Source organism: Elaeis guineensis, chromosome 13 (assembly GCF_000442705.2).
Source record: "Elaeis guineensis isolate ETL-2024a chromosome 13, EG11, whole genome shotgun sequence".
NCBI classification, from domain to species: Eukaryota; Viridiplantae; Streptophyta; class Magnoliopsida; order Arecales; family Arecaceae; genus Elaeis; species Elaeis guineensis.
This window is the reverse complement of record NC_026005.2, coordinates 48,304,996-48,324,562: the sequence shown is the minus strand read 5'-3', so window position 1 is coordinate 48,324,562 and position 19,567 is coordinate 48,304,996. Positions and strand designations below refer to the sequence as shown.

Here is a 19,567-nt window from a genome sequence, read left to right as displayed (position 1 = left end):
CTACTTTCATATCTAAACATTTAATCATGTATCTCATACATTACCATATAAATTTCAAATTTATGTTAGATCCTAAACGGTTTTGGATCTAGGGTTTTGCACAAAAGTAAATTTTTTCTTTTCGCGATTTTTCTTCTTGATTCATACAGACATCCCTTCCATCATAGTCCTCTATGGCAGGACGGTCTTTACTATGAATCTCGAAGAGTACTAGGCTACTAAGAATTTAATCTACATCTACACAGATCACATATGCATAAACTAATACAGATTTCATACATCTCATATATAAACAAGATCTAATACATCACATGTATTTAAATTAGATCTAATCTAATTTACCAAATCTGATTATCAGATCTAAAGATCTGATTTTTAGATCTTAATAACATGCATGTGAAACTAATCCGTAGCTCTAATACCACTTGTAGGAAGTCTGACTTCCAAGATATGCATGCAGAAATCAGATTGCAGTAGAAACTAAACTGAATTAGATTTAAAATTTTTTTAAATCAAGCATGCATACAAAATATAGATCTAATCTACACATAACCAGGAGTGTTCACATGCCGAAATTAAGATTCTGAAATTTAAAAAATCATATTAGAGATTTCACCTTGCGCGAGTAGTTTTTCACCGCAATCCGATTGTCGTGATAATCCGATGAGGTTTTTGCAAAGCTGCACACACGTCCAGTCTCTACGGATATCCACATGAGGCCCTCGAATCCGATCAGAGGCTTGCAACTTCACTGGAGTGCAAGCTCCCTTGTAGAAGATGCCTTCTGATGGTTGATTGAAGATCCTCTTTGTATCTCTCAGACTCTCTTAGAGAAGAAGATTAGGAGGAGGAAGAAGAAGAAGAAGAGCAAGGAGACTCTCCTTTTCTTCCTAGAACCCACACGAGATCTTTACGTTAGAGATCTATATTGCTTGAGAAAGAACTCTTCTTTTCTCTCATGCCTAAGAAGAACTTTTCTTCTTTTCTTCCATACACAAGAGAGAACCTCTCTCTATTTTCCCTTATGCCCAAATTTGATCTCTTATCAGATTTTTTTTTTCATGTTGAAAACCATGGTTTCCCATGCTCAAAGACCATCTATTTATTGGTGTGGAATAAGGGTAAGAGAGGAGTTTGGGGGGCGTCCGACTCTTGGATGCCTCCCTATTTTCTTGGTGTGTAAGAAGAGATTTTGGGGCATTAAATAGTTACTTGATGTGGCCCCCTTTTTTAGCATGAAGTTCCTCATGCCAAAACCCTTTTGGGCATGGGTTATTACACGCAAATTCAAGAGGTGGTGTGGCATAGGGAGTGGGGCTTTCTTAAGCGGCGTTGGGGGAGAGAGTCCCAGTCAAATTGGGCTCTCTTTTGGTGTCTCAATTAAACCCTAATCAAAACCCAATCTAATTGGGATTTGATTGGACCCAAAGAGAATGAAATCCTAATCCAATTAGGAACCCAATTTTTCTTGATTAAATCCTAATCCAATTAGGGATTAGATGGCACCCAAATTCTAATCTAATTAGGAATTGGTCTCCCTTGCAATTGGATTATCTCATAATCTAATTAGGCTTGATCTAATCAAACCTAAGTTTTGCCAAATTGAATCCAATTTAGTTAGACTTGATCCAAGCCCCATTGCTCAATCAAATTGAGCCAATTAGCAATCCAACTGCTAATTAATCCTCCTACAACTCACTAACTCTTAGCGAATTGCTTTATTGCAACTCTTGCACTGGATTAATTATCAATCATATTGACGATTAGATCCAATAGTGATTCATAATCGCTAATCAACCATCTGATCGGATAAAGATCTCTTTTGTGTGTGACTCTATAGGTTCTATTCTGTCTGGTAGTGGGATACATTGTGATCTCCATCAACAATATCATTGAAACTCCTTTCAATGGACTGGAACTCTTTCCAATTTAACCAATTGAGAATTATTGATTATCAAAATAATTCTCATTGGTCCCATAATCCATCAGTGATATCTAGCAGTATGTAGTGGCAACCCAGCAGAACTGAAAATGAATCTCTAGGTGCAGTTACTGTGTAGTTCGGTTCTTATGTCATGGGTCCCGACAAGACGCAGGTCAAGAATAACTCATCAAATTCGTTCGTCCGTCATATGTCAAATTCAATTGACTCGAGTCCATGTGAAACTTTATGGAAACTCTTTTCTATCATTCACCTATCATGGCCATGGATTCTAGAACTCAGTCTCATAAACTGCATAGGATCTCTCCCTGTCTACCAGGATCGACAGATCCCATCTTGGTACATACCCTACTCGTATAATGGATCTACTGTAGCCAACATACACTGCAAGATTTCGAATGGCTAGGTAACCAAGTGATTGTACAGTCAAACTACAATAATCCTACTATGAACAGTTGACGTACTGTAGGTCAAAGAACTATCCACACAACTGCAGCATCGAGTAAGTCATTGACAAGTGGATAGCCATCCAAATGACTTTTCGTACTGGTCACGTTCAGTACCCTTGATCTCTATCAAACACCTGCACTCTCGCTCCAGTGTCTCCACACTGTAGACTTGAGACTCGTCTATCCGAGAAGGGAAGCGATCCATGCACCAATCTATCTGGATCATTCACCATCTTCGTGATGATCCATCGATCGAAAGCATTTAGGAATTGACTCCAAATGACACGTGCCTCAAATTTTCAACTTTTGAGAATACATGTCATTGTCAGGTCAACTCCTCGGACGATTCATGGACACAAAAATACACATAATATGAATGAAAAAATAACTCAATTTTATCAATTTCAAAAATTCAATGACAAAATTATGTCCCAGAAAGTGTACATGTGTCAAACAATCTGGTTTCTAGGGCATACATTTAACACTATTTTCACATATATTTATCGATTTGTAATTTAAGAACTTTTTGGCATTCTTTGCATGTTGGCAAGCACACCTTGTAAGGCTTGTATATATGCATTGTCTGCTTGTATTGATATGAATGTATGAAGGTTTTACTTTCAAGTGTTGCTGTTAGCATGTGCATTAATGACTCAGGAGTTAACACTAGCCCAACTCAACACATGTCAGCTGGCATGGTTGGCACTTGAAACATATGTAGCACATTGGACACAAAATGGCTACTAAGGCTTTATAACCTTGTTGTTGGAGATCCCTCCTAGCCAGTCTTGGTATCCTAACTACAATAAACTCAATTATGAACATAAAAACCAGAGACATGATAAAATAATTATTTTGTAGGGCAATATCTATCTCATTGTATGCTTGGGAATGGTAGTTTAAAGACTTGATGCATGTTCTCTTTAGTTTCCAGGTATAGAATAGCTCACTAAACTAAACTTTCAAAGAACAGACACATAGTGAGGGCATAAAAATGAAAAGTTTATTGATTAGTAGTGGTCTGATTGATTTGTTTCAATTAAAGAAAAAGAAAATAATAGTTATTGGAATGCTAGGAAGGCCATTTATTCCCCCCCACTTCATATTCTTTCTGCCAAGAAAGTATTTTATGCTAGTTTCTCCTGTCCTCCTTCATGCTACTTCATGTCAATTTTCATGAAAATCATATAAACTTGAACTGTAGTCAGGATACTTGGGAAGGATTTACATGTTTGGAAGGAGGCTGAACGTCACCATTAGTTGTAAACCTAGGGATTAAATTATTATTTAATTTATAAGGGCATTTTTAATAAACGGTGGATTGGTGAAACCTTTTTTTGCTGCCAAAATCAAAATTTTAACTTCAAAACATGTAACATACATGCATATCCATGAGACCTAGAAATAATTGTCTTAAAAATTCCATAATCATATGACAGCAGCAGGCATCTTAGTTGGATTTTTGTATGCTAAACAATTAAAGATTGCCAAATTTTTAAGAACTCAGAAGCAAAGAATAATGAACTCATAATTATTACTCGATGGTCCTGTTAGGATTTCTAAACAAATATACAGTCTAATTTTAAAGGTTTTTGCGGGGGGGGGGGGGGGGGGGGGGGGGGCGGCCAATTGACTCCACCTTACCCCTTTTTTATTTTTTTAATTTTTCATTTTTTTGATTGTTAGGGTTGTTTAGGGTTTAGGATACTTGGAATTGGTAATTTGTGCGTTTGTCATAGGTTTGTGAATATTTTTTTTCATATGCGGCAAGGAAAGCGGAACTGGAACTGGGATTTGTGCCGGTCGGTTGGCGGTATGGGTCCGTACTAGACCGGACCGGTGCGAACTGATATAGAGGAGAAGGGAACCGGGGAGGAGGAAGAGAAAGAGAGATAGAGGGGGGAGAGAAAGAAAAGGAGGGAGGGGAAGCCGCTAGAGAGGCCGTCGGAGGGTTTTCGATTGGCCGTCGTAGCCGTTGGATGGTGCAATCAAGGCCTGTGATGCCGCGGGCTTGAAACAGGGGCAATTGTCCCTGAATCATAGGGTTTTTTAAAAAATCTCAATTACAGTGAAGACGACAATGGGTTCGCGAGCTTCACTTAAGTGAAGCCGGCAAATCTGTTGTCGGCTTCACTATTCATTATCGTTTTTAAAAAAATGTGGTGGGTGAACGGGGCGGTTGCCCTCATTCCATGGCCGCAGCTCTGCTCGCATGTTTTCCGCTACTTGGTGGTCACAGTGGCCACCTGGTGCCCTTCGGCAGTTTCTTCGCCGGCTGCACCTCCCTCCAGTACCGTCGCTCCCTCCCCCCTCTCTCTGTCTCTCTTTCTCTCTCGATTAGCTAGATCCATCCATACACATGTATGTACATGCATGCATACATATGTACATACATATATACATATGTACATACATATATACATATGTATGTACACATACATACATGCATATCATATATAGATACAGACAAATATGTGTGTGAGCGCACACATGCATGTGTGTGTGTGCATGTATGTATGTATGTGTATATGTACGTTCTTACGTATGTATGTATATCATTGAATTCGTTATCTTTACATCATTCCACTAGCTTGTTAGCCTTTCTTCTGTCACAGTTATTGGGGGGACAACCATAAGGAAATGTCTTGTTTGACCTAGCATACTTGTGAGTTGTGACTATCCTCATATTTCTAAGCAAAGTGTCAAAATGTCTAGGTGTTATTTGGTCTTCTTAGCAACTATTGGGCATCAATTCTCTACAGCTAGATCCATGCATCGGCACTAGTATTTTCAAGACACCACAATCTCTGCAACTACCTATTTGCTAAGACTATAACCATGTATAGTTGATTTCTTAGGAGACTGAATTGCATTTGATAGAGTTAGACTCCTTTTGTATTGCTTTTCCTTTTGTTTCTGTGAGTGCAAAGGACTTTCGGCCATTTGGTTGAGGCTTGGTTCAACCTATGCTAGAGGGAGGACTTTGTACTAGTACAAGAGTTATATTTTCTTTAAGAAGAATGTTTTTTTTCAATTGGGTTTGTGGAGGGTTCACTCAACCAATGGGACCTAGGGCCTCTCAAATGGCCATCTATTCCAATCTTGGAAGATCTTATAAGGCCAGGTTAATGATGAAATGGCTGTAGCTTTTCTTATGATTTCACTATCAGATGGCTAGGACTTGGCAAGTCAAAGAGAGAGTCTCGCTTCAAAAGCATCACAAAGTCTTCTTAGAGGGAGTACGTATTTTAATAATCAAGATACTATATATTGAGGCAAAGTTTGATCAAGATATCCTTTGGTCTAATTTATCCTTTTAAATATCAATTGGAAAATGTTAAATATATTAAAGTTTGTTCTCTATTCTATGTTATCATTGTGTCAAACTTTTGATACTTTCAACTCTCCTAAAGCATTCTGGTATCTTTTTGACAAAAAGTAAACAAGGTGGATATGCACACTTCAGGTTTAGTTTATGGGCAAAATATGCCTATGTCAGAGGAATTTAGTTGTGGATATGTATGATCTGCAATAGATTGACAAATTTTGTCCTCCAATTTGTTAATTCCTCTTTGTTCACCTTTGTCAGTAAATTTACATGTGAAAGTAGTGACAGATGTCACTGGACTGTAAACAGAGGCCTTAATAGAAGAAATTACATTACTTGGCACTCAAATAAAAACTAATTGAAATTTTATAATGATTAGTTGTGAACCTAGGTGCTAAACCTCTGTTTCATAAACATTTTGATAAGCTGAAACATCATGATGACTATTAACATACTTTGTGGTCCTTAAGCAATTGTAAATTGAATTGCTAGTTAACATGTTTGTAATTGCATGCAAAAGGTGTTAAGTCATGTTTGATAAGCTTGAGATTGAAGAATGGATGGTTTACCACATCTACTCTGGTAGGATTGCAACAGATACATTTGCCATGTTTGCAGTTTAGAACCATCTAGGATCTCAAGGGAAAAACTTTCTTAATAGAGGCGATGTTTCCAATTCAAATTCGTTATGTCATAGGTGTCATTTTTCATGCATTTGGCTTTTAATCTATTATTTCCTTTTGAACATTATCTATTATCCTGTTCCTGCACAAAAATACACACACATAAAGGAAGACTGTACCCATTCCACTTGACGAAATCTTAGATTTTACAATAAAAAAATTATGCTACACTTACCTTTTATTATATAGCTGAAATTTGTTGTTACTCTGTAACTGGCCAGCTAGCAAGTGCATGCTACAAGGAACGAGTAAACCTCTGTGCCAATGGATTTTATATCACACCTGATATTGGCTTTGACTGGAAACTGGGGAAGGGGACTCCTTTCAACTACTTCACCTATGGAGCTGCATTTGCAGAAGTTGAGATAGACACTCTGACTGGAGATTTCCACACCATAGCTGCAGACATTGTTATGGATCTTGGAAATTCTCTTAATCCAGCCATTGATGTGGGACAGGTTCTCTGATCATATCGTTATCATTTTCATAACTAAAAATTCATTATTTTAGTTAATGTTAAAATTTATATATGAGGAAAAATCATATTTGATGCCAAATTTTTGTTATTGTTGTATTAAAGAGTTAAGTTTTCCAAGGCTGCGGAGATTGTTCAGTGGCTTTGAATTAAATATAATCCATAGTATATGCATATGTACATACATACAAAGATGCATGCATGCATGTGTGTGTATTTACAAACTTCTGTACTTGTATGTATGCATATATGTGATGATGACAACATTGCTTAATGGCAAAATATCTTCTTTGCTTATTTCATTCATCTTTAGCTAGTTTTGCTTGGAAGCACTAGCATATGATTAACTTCTCACTTTTAATGTCAGTTTTTGGCTGCAAATAATTGGAAGTCTAATGAATAAATATCATGCCTTGTTTTTTCTTTAAAAATGTAGTATCAAGATTATTTGAAGGGTTTGCGATGCCAATAGAAATTGCTAATACATTGGGATGTTATTGGCAGAGTTTCTGAAAGTACCTACATTCCACAATATGGTTCGTCGTACTGCCTCATATCAGGTGGTATGGGGCATACTGTATTATATTGGTGCACCGAACTGTTCCATACTGATATGGGTGTACCATATTTTACCACATACCAACATCATAGTGAAATTTCATTGGTATGGGGTCCGGTATTGAGATGGTGAACCTTGTTCCATATTATGCTTGAACAAGTCCTATATTTTGACTTGACTGACATGTGAAGGAAGACTTTGTAGTGTTAGGAATAGGAAGACAGGAGGAATGTGCAATCACCACCCCCCTCCCCCAAAAAAAAAATCATCTTCAAATTATAAATTTCAATTCTTCAGTTTGGATCCTTTGGAATATGTACATTCGTACATACATAGATGCATGTATATATATGCATATATGATATATTTGACATATACATATATTTGTGTGTATATATACACACAATTGTAGGTACAAAAGTATGTATGTATGTATATGTGTATATGCAAAGCTTATGTGAACGAAAGTGTTGGGTTTTTCTGCCAATAATCCAATAAAATGTATGGTAATACTAATAATCAAACAATCCATATTGCAAGCCCTCATGTATTTTGTAAGTGAACAAAGCACATTGAAGTGGACTGTCATTTTCTTAGATAAAAGGTGGAGTGTCAAGAGAAGGAATCAACTTGCAGATGTTTTCACTCTTGGGGGTATTCTCAAAGCACGCTATTGGTTCCAAGTCGGGCATGGAGAATATATATTCCAGCTTGAGGTGGAGTGATAAGGATCAGTAATGGACTTTGTTTCTTATGGGTCGTATGCAGATGATTTTATTTAACCAGCCCATTAGTGTAGGGTTAATTTTGGAGTTTTAAAAACTGGATGCCCTAGTTAGATGAAAGAAAAAAGAGAAGGGGGTGTGACTTTTCTGTTTGCATCTTTTTCCTTCTTTCTTGTGTTTTTTTTCTTTCTCCTGTTTCTATCTTCCATCTCCTATGCAAATTAAATCAGCAGCCTTAGCCTTTACAGATATCATTGCTGCCAAATAAACTTTTCAGTCCTTACACAATAAATCATTTCATTTAGCTTCAGTTTTTCTGTTTATTTTTCTAGTTTTGGTGTCTCAAGATTTTTCTTATTTCCTAAAGGCCCAAAAATTACTGCATATTACCTGGAAGCTGCTGCAGTTTAAGCTATTATTAGTATGAACTGTTTCATGTTACACAGTAAAACTTGTTTTTCTGCATCTACTTATTTGAGAAGTTAAGTACATGGAGAACCTGGAATTCTTTTTCATGCATTTTGTTGATTTCTATATTTGTTTTTTGCTTCATAGATTGAAGGAGCCTTTGTTCAAGGTTTGGGTTGGATTGCCTTGGAAGAGCTAAAATGGGGAGATGCTGATCACAAGTGGATTAGACCTGGCAACCTATACACTTGTGGACCTGGAAGTTATAAGATTCCTTCCGTGAATGATATTCCTCTGAATTTCAAAGTTGCACTTTTAAAGGTAAACACATGGTTGCTTCATTTGGATTATTATGTGTTGCATCATTTAGTTTCATTGTTTAAACTTACTGCTTCCACACATTTTGCTTCCTTGGATTAGCGATCTGAAAGTGATATTTTAAGAGATTTCATGTCTCCAGTATGGATACATGATATAAGTGCAGTTAGAAAGTTCAAAGATGCATGACATAAGTTATGACATTAAGTAACTTTAAGGGGCTGGATCTATTTATGGTATTGCCATACAATAGGAAGCATATTGGAAGCTAGATATCTTGCTCTGGTTGTTCAGTTTCTATGCTCTGATAGTTCTGTCAAGTCAGCAAATCATAACTAAAAATTTATAATCATGTCAACATGTTTGACAACTGCTTTCTCTATTGTTTCCTAAGATTTCATTTGTTAAATTTTTCATACGACATATTACTGTCCAGAACATCAAAAACATGCATAAAAGAGAGCTTGCAAAAGGTTGAGTTCAGAATAGAAATTATATCTCAGATCGTATGAGTTTGGGAGTGTTCAATCTCATTTTCTCTATCAAGGATAAGAATATTAAATTGGATCTCATTTACAGATAGGCACCTCATGCTGATTTCTCCACATCTTCCCCATTTTGATTACATTCAGGGGGTGTTTGGTTGGGGTAATTAAGGCCTGGAATGGGAATCGGAATGGATGACTTTCATTCCAACTGTTTGGTTCGAGGGAGTCCCATTCCAATTTTCATTTTAGAGAGGAATGGAAATGATCCATTCCTTTCATAATTGAATCCGGACTCATCCCAACGGAGTCAAAATATCATTCTAGTGGAATGTGATTAAAAAAAAAAAAATCGTCTTCCTCGTCTGCGACATATCAAAGTTCTCGGTGGAATTTCCGGTGAGGGAGTAGCTGGGGTTCTCCGTCCATCACTGTCCATCCCATAGACTCGCCCTCCTCTAGTCGCCGCCTCGCGTGGCTACGCCCAATTGGCCCGTTGTAGCCCGCCCGTGCAAACCAAGCCGGAGGAGGATGAGGAATCCGAGTTCGAGGAGGAAATGGATTTGGATTTGGCATCGGTGGAAGAGGCAGAGGACGTGGAGTCGGAAGAATGGGAAGGATTCGTTCTAGACTTTGGATCTGATGGGAAGGATAAGGACGAGCGCAAGGACGAGCAGGACTCGTAAACACGGATTACCCTCGGAGCATCTCTCATATCATTCGCTTTTTACTCATCTCCGATCGTGAATGGTAGGTGGTTGAGCCCATTTTTACCTTTTTGCAGTTGCATGTAAGGTGTTTGTGGAAATACCGACCGTCGCCTCTCATGTCCTCATGTCGCTTTTACTCTGTCTTTGATTGTGAATGGCTTGTAGTTCATCTTTTGATCCTATGCAAGGTGTTTGTGGAAATACGAATGGCCCAAACGGCTCAAGTGTGTGTCTAGCTCTACTCGCATAGCTAACGATTTTCTTCGTAAAAAAATTGGTTTGGATTATATTCTGATGACGAGGGAAAGGTGATTGTCGAGGGGAAAGCAGTGATCGTTGAGTGACATCTTAGAGTAACAATTTGTTAGTCATTGTGCAATTACTCAATGATATCTACATTTTTTTTAATGATATTTATATTTTTTAAATGATATTTTTTTTAAAAAAATTAAAGATATTATTATGTTTAATTTTTATTTATATCAATTTTTAAAATAATTAATTTTTAAAAATTTTAGTTAAGAATAAAAATAAAAATTTGAGTTGACTCCAATTTCTATCTTTATATGAAACAAACAACAACAATAGGAATCATCCACTCCGATTTCAATTCCGATCACGAACCAAATGCTTCTGGGGATTAGGCCATTCCAATTCCGATTTCAATCTATTCCGATTTCGATTCCGATTTCGATTACGAACCAAACACCCCCTCAAGTGTTTTGTTGGAAGCCAATCAGCAACCCTGTTGCCATCCCTCACTACGTATCTCACTGATCCATTTTCCATTATATTTCTCCACATATTTGTATTGTATAGATTCAGTTAAGATGTACCATGGTTAAGCTGTGGATTATCCACAAGTTGACATAAGATGTGGTTTTCACTATATATTACTGAGGTCCAAATTCCTTGATATGCTGAATTCTTCTGAACATGGCTTTAGTCTACATTTTGAATATTGGTATTGAAGGTGGTATTGGTTTTTCTCAAGAATGGTATGGTACCAGACCTTTCTATACTGGCTCTCAGGATGATTTTGCATATTGCTACCATTCCCTTTTTATTTTTATTTTTGCTTTCTCTGGTCTTTTTGTATCCACAAATCCTCGACCACCTTTCTTTCGTTGATTTTGATCCAATCATTGGTAGGGAGGTCAAAATTGCGATGCCAAAGGATGGAGAAGTGAGCAAAGGCTTTGAGTGAGAGGAAGCAGAGGATCTGGAGAAGAGGCATAGGAGGGGTTTAGGGGTTATGACTTATGAGCTTGAGTTGGGTTTAGGTTGGACTTGAATGGGTTGTTTTTAAGTCAGGCACTTGTCTGTAATGCACGAAACTCAATTTAGGACTCATTTTGTGCATCTAGGGGAATAAGGAAATATAGCTCTCTGTTGCTTCCTAAACCTCCTCTCTCTCTCTCTTTCTTTCCCTCCCCATGCAGCCATCATTTGCCCCCGCTAGGCTGCGAATCATTCGTCATGTCCCAATGCTCGTGAACACCATGAACTGCCATGATGGTGGCTATTGATAGATAATTAAATAGAGGCAAGGATAACTTCAGCCTGCAATTGAGCAAGTAAATGAGGAGACTCATAGGACAAGCAGTGAAAGAATGTGATAATGTTTTGCTTGGCAATATACAAGGCATGTGAGAAAAAGTTGTTATTGGATAAATTGTCATGAGGGTGGTTGTTGCCATGAAATACCAAATAATAGCTACCTTCAACATCAGAGTTCAATCATTTCACATTATCGAACCATTCTAATGATATTGTGATAGATGTGGTGAACATCACATCAATGATGCATAAGTAAAGGCTGGCGTGGAGCAGATGGTCATGAGCAAGGATTGACAAACCCATATATTTGAAATGGGACTTTGGGGATTTCCTTTGAGGGTTCATTTGTATCTCAGTTCGCTTGTGCTCATCTTGCCCTTGCCAACCGACATCACCAACGATCATCCTAGGTATGTCTCTTTCCCCCCTTCCTCACTCCCTCCCTCCCTCTCTCACCCCTTCACGATCGCACGTCCCGAGCTATCTTTCTAGTGGTTGGAGCTCACATCTCCCCCTCCTTCCTCCCTCTGCCTCTCCTTCTCCCCTTTCCTCCCTCTCCTTCTCCCTCTTCCCCTCTCCCTGTTTTGGAACACCTCAGCAGTGCAATGTACGGGCCTGTATAATACCATGCTAGTAGTCGATCAATATGGGTCATGATACTAGTTTGGCGAGCCTCAGTGATACATAATTTACACACAAAATGTAACAGCTTATTATATGATGTGATGATGGATGTTTCAAATGAGCTATTTCAAAAGATTCTGTACAAATGTTTCAATAGAGTCAAAAGAGGTGAGAAACAAGTGCTTTACCACAAAGAAGCCTTACCCAATAAACTTGCAGGGCTGTGGGGTTTTTTTTTCTTTCTTTCTCCTTTTTTTTTCGGAAATTGGTCCTTTTTTTGACCCCGCTCTAACCAAAAATCTCTGTTGACTATCAATCCCTCTTTTTAGGCCTACCATGATAGGATATCCTTTTGATGTTATTTTACTTTAAAAAATATTGGATATACCCTTTAGCTGGGTCTAATCATTTTCAGAGGCAGAGGGAGAGGGAGGTAGAGATGGAGGGGAATGAGATGCTGGAGATCGTGTCAGGAGAGCACTTCCTAATAAAGACATCATCGGAGGCCACAAACGATGAAGGCGGGTCGCTAAGGTTGGCGGCAGGGGAGGACAAGGAGCACACGATCGTGGTGGTGGTGGCGGCGACGATGGCTGCGACGAAAGGTGCTGAATTTAGAGGCTAAGAGGGAGAGATGGGAGAGGGAGAGGGATTTGCCAAGGGAGTAGTGGTCCTTGAGGAGCTGGCAGCTGAGGGGGAGACAGGGGGTGAAGCCATCGTAGAGAGCGGTGAAGATGGTGGAGCGGGGTGACAGTGGAGAAGCGATCGAGAGGGAGAGGAGAAAGCCAGCAATGATCGAGTGCTAATACATAGCTTTATCCGGCCATAGAGAGGAGGATTACTAAAGCCTACCTCACCAAACCTTTATCCGGCCACAAGGAGGATTACCTAAATAGAGGGTCCTTCCCCAATATGTAGCTAGAGCCCATATGTCACATCATATTAATTAGAGTCCTTTCACATCGGCCATTGGATTTTCTGTACCGGATTGCCTATGGATTCGGATATCAGACAATCACTTTCTAAAGCTATGGGTAGTAGGGTAGGAAGGAAGAAATGGATGGGAGTGATGGAGATGTAGTGGGATGAGTGGGCCTTTTTTGACTCGTGGTGTATTGGTTTGGATGGTAGATCAGATCAATAATATTTCATCACATCAGCAAAGATTTTTATTACCTAAAATAATAATAAAAAATAGAAATTTAAATCCTGATCCCCTTTTGACACCACTCTAACAAAAAATTCTTGTTGACTAAAACTCAAATGTCTTCAGATTGCAGTTAAATAAATATGGTACATAGTTAAATAAACATGATATATAGTTAATTTGTTATTATGCATAGTTATATATATATGATATATAGTAATTTATCATTGTACACAGTTAATTTATTATTGTACACAGTTAAATGAATATTGTATATAATTAAATTAATGTGATACACAGTTAATTTGCCACTGTATATAGTTAAATTAATATGGTATATAGTTAACAAAATATGATACATAATTAATTTACTATTGTATATAGTTAAATTAATATAGTATACAGTTAAATGAATACTAAACATAGTTAAATAAACACTGTATATAGTTCAATTAACATGATACATAGTTAACTAAATATGATGCACAGTTAAATTAACATGGTACATAGTTAAATGAATATTACACACAGTTAAATGAATATGATATACAGTTAACTAAATATAGTACACAATTAAATTAATATGGTACACAGTTAAATAAATACTGTACGCAGTTAAATGAATATTATACATAGTTAAATTAACATGATACATAGTTAACTAAACATGGTACATAATTAAATGAATACTGTATACAGTTAAATGAACACTGCACATGGTGTACACAGTTAAATTAATATGGTACATAGTTAACTAAACATGATACATAACTAAATTAATATGGTATATAGTTAAATGAACACCGTACATAGTTAATTAAATATGATACACAATTAAATTTATATGGTACACAGTTAATTTGTCACTATACACAATTAAATGAATACTATACACAGTTAAATTAACATGGTACATAGTTAATTTGTCATCGTACATAGTTAATTGAATACTGTACACAATTAAATTAACATGGTACACAATTAACTAAACATGGTATATAGTTAAATTAATAGTATCCAATTAAATGAACATTGCATATAGTTAAATGAACACTATACATATTTAAATTAATACTGCACATAGTTAAATAAATATAGTATATAGTTAATTTGCTATTGTGCACAATTATATATACATGGTACATAGTTAAATTCAAATGGTATACAGTTAATTTGCCACTGGATCTGGAGGAGGGTGGCCCATTGGGCGCCGTCGAGGTCGACGACGTGGACTACGCGCTCCCCCTCCATTGCCCCGAGGATGGCTTGGATGGAAATGAGGAAAGCGAGGCGGATGAAGGGGCAGAGGTCGAAGAAGTGGCGGTGGATGAGGAGGGCCTCGGGTGTCGGTTGGCTCGGCGCTGCCGACGGAGGATGGAGGGAGCGGTAGAGGCTTTACCAGGAGCAGAGGACGTGGCAGCTGAGGTTTTTCGTGAAGTAGGACACGATGCACTGCATGGTGTCGCCATTAGCAGCAACAAGCAAGAAATGCACGAGAGATGTGTTGTTATGTTTGAGCTTGCTAGCGGCGATGTGCTTAGCATAGTTGAGGAGGAGATGGATGAGATACAGCCCCCTCTCGTCAGACTCCAGCTCTTCTAGCCAAGTCACTGGTGGCAACATCAGCTGCATTGTCGATGAGAAGGACATTAGCGAGAAACACTGCAGCAGCGATGATGTCACTGACGATGATCCCTCGTCCTGCACCATTCCTCCCATCAACAATATTACTTTACGTTAGATGGATTTTTCAGTCAAAGCCTTCTGTAAAAGTCCAAAACAACGAAATAGAAAACTCTATGCAATCTCTCTTTACAATTGAGACTGCAACTGCAATATCTCTCTTTTAGTGAAAAAGAGAGAGAGAAAGAGATTTTGGGTTTGGGATGGGGAGTCAAATTTTCTTATAACAAAATGGGTTGGAAAGGAGGGGGTTTTTAGGAGGGCTAGCGACAAATACCAATATGGGAGGGGAGAGCCCACATCTCCACATCCCGCCAACTAGGTATCATGTGAGAGGGACGTGTGGGATGGGAGAACCTAGTTGGCAGTGGTTTGTGAGAGGGAGAGCCCGTGTGGGAAGGGGAGAAGGAATACGGAGGGTATTTTTGTCCTTCATGGATTAAAAGTTATAAGGGCATTTAAGTATGGACCGGCTGTTATAAAAGTGGTCCACAGGGATTAAAAGTTAAAGTGTGGTCAATGAATGGACCGGCCATTAAAATTCCCAATAAATATGGGTCATGATACCAATTTGGCAAACCTCAGTCATACATAATTTATACATAAAATGTAACAGCTTATTATATGATGTGATGATGGATGTTTCAAATGAGTTATTTCAAAAAGTTCTGTACAAATGTTTCAGTAGAGTCAAAAGAGGTGAGAAACAAGTGCTTACCACAAAGAAGTCTTACCCAATAAACTTGCAGGGCTGTGGGGCTTTTTTCTTTCTTTCTTTCCCTTTTTGTTTTTTGGTGGTGGGGGTGGGGGGGGGTTGTAGAAATAGAAATGTCTCATAGCCTTCAGTGAAATAAATTAAAGACAATTTTGTGATCCAAATCAATAAATGCATGGTGAAAGAAGGTGATGTGGAGTAATGTAGATGTTTCAAATATGAAACTTCCTGATTCTTTTCTCCTTATTAGCATAAATCTTCTGCTTAGGGTGCTGCATCTTCTTCAAATCTTTCTGGAAGCATGTCCCCCACCCACTTACATTTTTTTTTCCCGAAAAGAAAAAGAACGAAACCAACCTCCAGCTTCCCTACACCCTCAACTAAATCTACTCCTACATCTGCTCCTGGTAACTAGCTTTTCTCACTCACATTCTTTACTGCTTGTCTAAAGATCCATACATGGATTAAGATGATGGAAAGTGATATATGACGAGACCAGAAGAGTGCAAATCGACTAACTGATAAATCAATTTTAAATGATTCTAAAAAGTTGACTGACCATTGAAACTGAAACATGGAGTGGTGGGCCCCCTATGCCATATTCAGTATGATTCTACAAAGAAGGGACATCAAAGTGCAACTATCGGGGGAGTTAGTGGCATCTGATATCATATGGTTGGTAAACCCAAAGCTCAATTTTTATAAAGATCAAAGAATCAGTTTCATCACATTTATTAGTGAGGCACTGAAGGCTTGATGCATATGCTACTCATTCTTGACAAGTAATGGACTCATGGGACTTGTGGAGTTGCAGATATAGATTGCCACACGTTGGTCTTCTTTGACCAGTTTCAGCAGGCTTGAGTTAGCTTAAGTATTTATAATAGCGTACAACCAAGGCCTAGATATGCAGCAAGTTGAGGAAAGAAGGATGAGAAGGAAGAAACTAGCTTCATGTAAGTGCACACACTGGCAAGGTTCCATTAAGTTTTATGGTCAAGGGATAGCCAGTAGTTGGCAATAGAAAACTGGAGAAAAGGTAGAAATGGCACTAAGTTGGTCTAGAGAAATTGAATCTTTGATTAAATGATCTTTCAAATGAGTATAAAATTGCCTTGTTTGATCTTACAAAGAATTATGAATACTTAGGAGAGTGGGTATTAATTATGTGGGACTGTTTTGGTCAACTACTGTAGTTATGACATTTAAAATAGCCTCGGGCTTCTACTGATGCCAAGGAAATACGGAAAGGATAAAGATATTTTTGCAAGCATTTGATAGGATATCATCATTGAGGATATGCAAGTAGAGGAACTACCATATGGAGCATCCAAAAGTGGATCATCCACTGGTGAAGGATCAGAAGATTCCTACAAAAGTGAGGAAGCCCAAAGTGGGAATATTATCAAGAATAGGTGAAACAAAAGCTGTGGACGTGGAAAAGACGGCTAACGGACCCAAGTGAAACCCCAAAAGAGCCAAACAAGATGAGCCAACCAAGACAGGATCTTGGCAATGTTTTGACAAAGGAGGAAGGGAAAGGGGTCCAAACTGAAGAACAGCCCTAATAAAGTATAAGAAAATAGAGATTAGTCATTGATTTTAGGTGCAGTTGGACCAAAAATCTTGTATGAGAATGTCTAGGTTATGTGGTAGATCTAAAAATGACAAGGCTAGAAATGAGAACAATATATTGCCAAATGTGCAATAATTAGACCTCGATGATGGTTTCTCAGATGGAATCTAAGGTCATTTATTTAATTGTTGTCAAAGGATGTAGGTAAAGGTGTAGAAGTCCAGGGCAACATGGAACAAACTTGTGAGTAAGAATATAGAAACACTTGAAAATAAGGATGTAGAATGCATGGTGAATGAGGAATGATAAAGCTGCTCCTATTAGATGGAACAAGATTTGTTCTTTAAGGTTACGGTTTATCGTCATGTATCATTGGCGAATACTCCCTGACAAGTTAGTTTGATCCATGCAGGAAGTCGGGAAGGATGGCACTACATAAGGTGTGAGGGTGGATTCAATAATATGGTCTTCAGTTCTAGGGTTTATTCCTCATGGGAATGAATGGTTGAAAAACAATTATCAAGGCTGACCAAGAAAACAACACAAAGCATTTCAAATATTAATTTGTCCCATAATGTGTTTCTCTGACTTATGGTGTCTACTTTTGGATTTCCTGTTGTTTCTGCTACAAGCAACTAATATGCTGTTTATGCTTATTCACAGGGTGTGCCAAATCCAAAGGCAATTCACTCTTCAAAGGCTGTAGGTGAACCTCCATTCTTTCTTGCTTCTACAGTATTATTTGCCATCAAAGATGCAATTATAGCTGCTAGAGCAGAGGAAGGTTATCATGACTGGTTTCCACTTGATAACCCAGCAACGCCTGAGAGGATCAGGATGGCTTGCATAGATGATTTCACCCGACGATTTGCAAGTGATAATTATCATCCCAAGCTCAGTATCTGATGTCTTGTCTCTGCGATGGACATGTTTTATTATTATGTCTGGTGATTTTAGCCATTCAGACTTGTAAAGTCCCTGCATGTCTTTTTGTTCTTACCAGTAGTTGCAGGGTGGGGATAATATTGTAATGAAAATCCCGACTGCTGATTAGATTGTGTCTAATGTGCATCTTGTAATGTAAAAGATAAAATTCAGATAGCAGCCATGTACATCTAATGATAACATTGCTCAAAATGATGCCTTGTTCAGGAATTAGACACAACTCATGCTAGAATCTTACTAGTACCTTGGGCTTGTTTAGAAGATAAACAGCCAAACTTTAGTTATGGGCCTCTTTTTTCTTCGGAAAATCCGAAAATGATTGATATAAAGGATACGCAAATAAGGGTATAACAGATTACCAAAACAAAATAAGGGTAGAACAAGAGCTGCAATTGAGTATCCAAACTTTATTTGCAGTGAATTCGGATTAGATGGCTAATATTTCCAGCTAAGGTGTTTTGCGAGAAAAGTTAGAGAATGCGTGCACGGAGATTGACATAACAACATTGCATGGGTATCGCTACCAATGTTAAAATCTTCTCTCTAACCAGCCGATGTCATTCTCTTGGGAGCTAAACCAGGGATTATGTCTGATATGCGTACCAGGTATCGTTCTGTGAAGCAAAGTTTGATAAGGGAGGAGACAAATCGAAGTCTTGGTACGTTATTGATTCAGTACAATATGGATTGGTACATCATGCTATGCATCTATATTAAGATAATTTTTGATCTCTTCCTTATTTTTTATCATGCTTCAACTTGATATGGGTTGGTATTGGAATTTTGTGTCTATATTGACTTGAATAGCGTTTTCGTGCTTGTTCTGATCCAGTACGGTATCATGCACGTCAAATCGGACAATTTGGGGCATACAGTAAACATTGCATAGAATTGATGGGAAATCATAGACAAGTGGCTAGGCAGAAATTTGCAAAACTTCTATTTGTCGGTTGGATCGGTATAGCTTGCATCCATCCTTCTATTATATTTTAAGTTGATAAAATATTTTAGCGGGAAAAAATCCGAGAATTTGTAAAGTTTGAGTTGCATATGTATTGATAGTTACCAATTCATCATTGCCAAGAGGAGTCAGTGCAGTGCATGTATGTGTAATTTATGTCAGCTGTCTAGACGAGCTCTAACTAGCTATCAGATTATTTGCATTAAACTCATCTCTAACTTTTTATTTAGAGAAAACATTACAATGTATTTTTCAAGAAGAGATTTGTCTGCTC

At 37.9% G+C, this 19,567-nt stretch overlaps 1 protein-coding gene across 2 annotated transcripts in view; it reads left to right on the top strand.

Annotated features, from left to right (window-relative positions):
• LOC105056188 (xanthine dehydrogenase) overlaps positions 1-18,524 on the top strand; it is a 94,282-nt gene extending 75,758 nt beyond the window's left edge. Inside the window, exons 12-14 of one of the 2 annotated variants that reach the window (XM_010938299.4) lie at positions 6,624-6,860; positions 8,717-8,890; positions 18,051-18,524. In XM_010938299.4, the coding sequence (XP_010936601.1) occupies positions 6,624-6,860; positions 8,717-8,890; positions 18,051-18,293 (654 nt within the window). In that variant the 3' untranslated portion in view covers positions 18,294-18,524. The remainder of the gene's footprint in view (positions 1-6,623; positions 6,861-8,716; positions 8,891-18,050) is intronic. The other variant, XM_073248060.1, reaches the window with a different exon arrangement.
• The last annotated feature ends 1,043 nt before the right edge of the window (positions 18,525-19,567 follow it).